The sequence below is a fragment of the Nicotiana tomentosiformis genome, chromosome 3, assembly GCF_000390325.3.
Source record: "Nicotiana tomentosiformis chromosome 3, ASM39032v3, whole genome shotgun sequence".
In the NCBI taxonomy this organism is placed as follows: Eukaryota; Viridiplantae; Streptophyta; class Magnoliopsida; order Solanales; family Solanaceae; genus Nicotiana; species Nicotiana tomentosiformis.
Window position 1 is genome coordinate 124,032,694 of NC_090814.1, and position 5,138 is coordinate 124,037,831.

At 33.9% G+C, this 5,138-nt stretch overlaps 1 protein-coding gene across 1 annotated transcript; it reads right to left on the reverse strand.

The window, feature by feature from the left end:
• Positions 1 to 753: 753 nt before the first annotated feature.
• On the reverse strand, positions 754 to 2,196 carry LOC104090248 (protein SOB FIVE-LIKE 4-like). Its single transcript, XM_070197540.1, has one exon. The coding sequence runs from the start codon at positions 1,407 to 1,409 to the stop codon at positions 954 to 956; it is 456 nt and encodes a 151-aa protein (XP_070053641.1). The 5' UTR covers positions 1,410 to 2,196; the 3' UTR covers positions 754 to 953.
• Positions 2,197 to 5,138: the final 2,942 nt, after the last annotated feature.

Below are 5,138 nucleotides of genomic sequence, written 5' to 3' on the forward strand. Positions count from 1 at the left end.
ATATATATATATATATATATATATAGAGCTAAAAGTTATTGATCGAGTGGTCTATAAAAAACAGCCTAATACACCTCAAACTTGCTATACACGAAGCTACACTTTTGTAAGGGTGGTCACTTCGTCGGAAAATTATACTGTGTATATAAGTAAAATATTAAGTTTTAGATGTATATAACATATATTGAACGCCCTTTGTCGGATTTTTTTTACTTCTTATAAATTTGAACACCCTTGGAGAAATTCTTGTATTCGCCATTATAAATGACCTATACCGTGAAGTGTGAACCACTCCACTATTCATGTTTACATATACTTTGTACATACAGAGTATTATATATTGCTTTTGCTGCTAACTAAATAAGAATATACGACAGTATATATGTAGCCATGTGAGTATATTTCATTGATTTGCTCCTCTGTATTTTGCATGCGCTAGTGACTAGAATTTCATGTACTCTCATATATACTTTAGTTTATGAAGGAAGACCTTTCGCGGGATCGCGGATATAAATATCGATGCTACATTTTCTTGGCATTGATTAGTTTTAATTAAGTACTAGGCATGCAGAGGTCTCGAATTCGAGTCCTACGAATTAATCGGGACGCCAAAGAAGATATGCATGAACCAAAAAAAAATAAAATACTAGGCACATGTTTTTTTTGTTAGTACTTAGACATGACATGTTTTTTTGTTAGTGCTTAGGCATGACATGTATTAAGAGAGTCATGAAGCTGCTAACTGAATACATGTCTTGATAATTGACTCTCTTACATTTAATTTGATGTATCCAGTAACAAAAGGGAACAAAAAATTGATTCATTTCTAATCGCAGAACATCCTTAGTCAAAGTTTAACATGCACTAAGTACTAACACAAGAGATACAAATTACTAATAGTAGTAACATAACAAGAGAGGAAATATAGTACTCTAGTAAGTTTTTACAGTGTATTATTTTCCTTTGCCCTTCCAAATACTTTTCCTTACCTTTCCACCATTGGAGGGAACTTTAGCTCCTTTTGCTGAAAACACAGACTCTTCTTTGTCTTGATTCTTAATACCATTCTTTGTGTTAGCTTTGTTGTTGGAGCAACCTTTTCCATTACCCTTTTCCTTTGGATTCACATAACGAGCACCGGTAGTACTCTTTGCATTTCTAACAAAGTGCTCTCTCATGTGACTTGGGCCAGAAGAGGCATCAGAAGCCATAGAATCATCAGTGTCGTCATCTTCTTCTTGATTTCTTTCATTCTTGTTATCTCCTACATCATCTTCTTCCTCAAAATCCGCTACGTTCAGCTTATCATCTTCAGTACTATTCGAAGGAGAGCCAATGTACATTGTCCAGCCAGATTCACTGCTGTGACATTCTTCCTCCTCATTAAAATTTTGAGAAGCTGGCTTCATTACGCCACTGCTAAAAGCAGAATTAATATTGAAATGATAATAAACTCAAAAGAGTTACTTAGAAAGAACTAATACTAAAAGACAGAAAAGTGGAGTTTGGCTATATGTTAAAAGGCAAAAGAAAGCTGAATCAAAACACCTATATGTGTAAACCAAATATGCGTTTCTTTTCTGCTCTGGACCAATACAGCTCTCTCACGCACAAACAACAAACATGCCCAATCTTATAGTACTTCTGAAAGCAACCTCAAAACCCGATATTTATTTCTATTCTACTCTGTTATTTTTTTTTTTTTTTGAAAATCTTGGATTAAATTTCACCACCTGGATATGTACATCGCCATAACTTTACATCGACAGAGGGACAGGTAGAAGCTGTCAAAGATGATAGAGAAACTTGATTTTTTTACAAAAGGCACAAAATACGACCCTTGAGTAAATACCAAAGGACAGAATTTGGTTTGCTCTATCACTTAGGTTCGAAGATGCATATCTTTACTTCTCTCTGTATTCTGAACGTGACTCAGCTGCTTTGAATGCAATATGCAGAGGAGAAGTTGTGCACAGCCTATATGCTATACTCTTAAAAATATATACTCCACTGCTTACTATTTTTTGTTCTTAATGAGGCTAGAAAAGGACCTCTCTCATTTATTTTCCACTACTTGATTTCTATGTCATGTCAAATAAAAACAAGAGGTTGGGAGTAAATAAATTATGCAGCTTTTTCTTCTGTGAAAAAATGAAGAGAAGCCAACTGGAGTTGTCTTGTAGTAGTAGTCTTCTCAAGCAGTTAAGTTCATCTTTTATTATTGCTTTTTCCCCCTGTTTTTCTGGCTAGTATATATAAGTATACGAGATATACCCATTGTTCCCCTACAACCTATTAAAATGTTCAGTATTCGAAATTCACTAGCTGACTAATCCAGATTCACATCGTGTAGGGCACACTAAAAATTATCCAAGAATTAGTTAATACCCGAACCAAATATATGATAAAGTTAATTCCAAATTTTATCCCGGGATTATACCAAACGAAAGGGGGAAAATACTCCCTACCACAGTTTCTCCATTCGTAGGGTGCCAGTGTAATCCGATTGTTTAAGAATGGAAGGATTCCATTCATCCCACTATGGTCGTACAATGTTTCACTCATGATTAGTAATTGTGAAGCTAAAACCGTTTACTTTCCATTTTGTCACACAAGTACTATATACTAATAATAGTACTGTCATTGTCAAATTGTGATCTGGAATATAGTTAGATGTAGAATTTAGGATAGTTACTAATTATGAAAGTTTTGTAAGCATTCATATCAGTTTCTAGGCTTATTAATGGGGGGTCATTTTTCCTAGATTTTAAGGGAAGGAGCAGAAGAGTTTTAACCAGTTGAGGATATAGGGACATGCCTTGCTTTCAAATGCCTTTTTAGTTGTTCCTCACTTTGTAATCCTAAGGCATGGCTTATTATAAGGAAATGCTAGACAGGCAAGGCCCATGTATTATTCTTGCTGTTTGTCCTTTTGGGAGATCATATCCTTGTATTGCACTTGTCTTGGGCTCCATGTGATGAAGTGAAGATGTTCTTTTCCAAATTCTTTTTGATAATAGGACAAATTTCCCAAGGCTGGAAAGATCCAATCTAATTAGACACTTCCCCCTTCTTTTTGCCTTTGCATTTAAATGTGGTGCTGAGTGCCAGAGTATAATGTCGAATAATAAGATAATTCTTTGTATGTATTCAAGTCAAACTTAGATATGACAAATCTTTGTCGTTCACACTAGAAAGGTTGTAATTTCCTTTAAATTTATTTAATTCCCTAATTTACTCTTTTGATATATACTTTATCATAATTGTACTTTAATATACTGGTTTATAGGTTCGACCACCATGAAATAGAGAATTATTATTACAGAATTACAGTTTTTCTGATAGAGCTGAAAACTGTTTCATGAACAAACAACAATAACAACAAACTCAGTGAATTCTCATGAGTGGGTCTAGGAAAGGTAGAATGCACGCAGCCTTACCCCTACCCTCGAAGGAAAGAGAGGTTATTTCCGATGAAAACTGTTTCATGAACGTCACCTTAATTTCTGCTAATTTATTGAACTCTTAATTAATGCATTCATTGAACATATGCATAGTTGTAAAGTCCACTGAAATTTTGGCATATCATAAAAAAAGAAACCATTCATAACTGTAAACCTCTTTGGCTAATTACCAGAAAGGAACATGTCACAAGGAGAAAAAGAAAGAAAAAGTAACCCCAGTGACGTTGTGCATTGGGTGGAGAATTTCTTGGTAGGAAACGTTTTACCCCTTAGTCGACTTACTAATCTGAATTAGTTGAGCCAGTAGATTCTTTAACAAAACAAAACAAAAAAAGAACTAAAAGAGGAACAGCTGCTATACTAGACTTGTTGTGCAGCATGTGGAGAATAAGTAATAGGCTTAGCAAAATACAAAGTTTTATCATTTCCAGAAAAGACTACCACAATTTTAGGCTCCGGATCTAGGGGATGTAGTGAATGCCTTTTCTTTTCCTCATTATTATCTGTGTCTATCAAATGCTCCGATGAAGGGGAATTTTGGCGACAGCAAAAGAGATAGATTAATGCAAATGCAATGGTAGCGAAAACGACGCCAAGACCACAATACAGGTATGGAACTGGTGAGTTCCATTGCCAAAATTCAGCAGAAGTGCCTGTTGCCTTCATTCTAGCTTTCCCTTTGTTTTAATGTGTTATGTTTGCTTATATTTTGCATGAAATCAGATAAATGAAAGGCTTTTATAGACACACTTGACGATTAACTAATTGTGGATATTGCACGTATTTGGATGATAAGATGCTCCCCCCTGATATATTCCCCCAATCTCACAAGATTTAACTGCTATCAGAAAAAAGAAGATTCATATTTAAATTAAAATTTAATTTTTTTAAAAAAAGACTTCTTTTGGAAATATTGAAAGGGAAGATATCTTATTGGGAAGTTACATACTGCTCAAATGATTCTGTTATCAGAATTCAATCTAGTTAGTCATGTGATACAATTCTCGAATTTAATGGTGAAGTTAACGGATTAGGTTCCGATTCTCTAACCTAGCAATAGGGAAAAAGATGCATCACTAAAAAGGAAAAAAAGATTCTATTATTAGGAAACAAATGATGAATATATGTATGAATAACTATAGTGCCTAATATTCTCATGCCGTTTAATATATTGTTCTATGAGAATTGGAATATTCTCTTTACCTTTATTTAACCCTGAGAATTTCTAGTTCCTTTAATGACTACATACTGTACTAATTAGTTACGTTGTTGTCATTCATACTTTTGTTGAACTAATCCATTAGAGAGTATATTTAAATCCAAACAGTGTGCTTACAAGTTGAGGAATAGAAGATTCCTGCAATTTAAAATCTCATTTTTTAAAGCAAAATGAATAGACTTCGTTCTAAAAAAGTAAAAGAACTAGATGGAGAACAGAATCTGCAAATAGCGTCTTACTTTCACATTAATTATGTACCAGTAATGTTAAGCCAGTAATGACCAGGTTACAAAAACATAGCGATAAGTATCAAAGACAAATGATATGACTAATGATTTTAGTGCCAACTTATAATTATCTACAAGAGAAAAAAAATAAAAAATAAGAGATTAGAAAAGCCATGCTTAGTCTTCTTGAGTGGTAACCAGAAGAATATAATAATAACAACAACAATG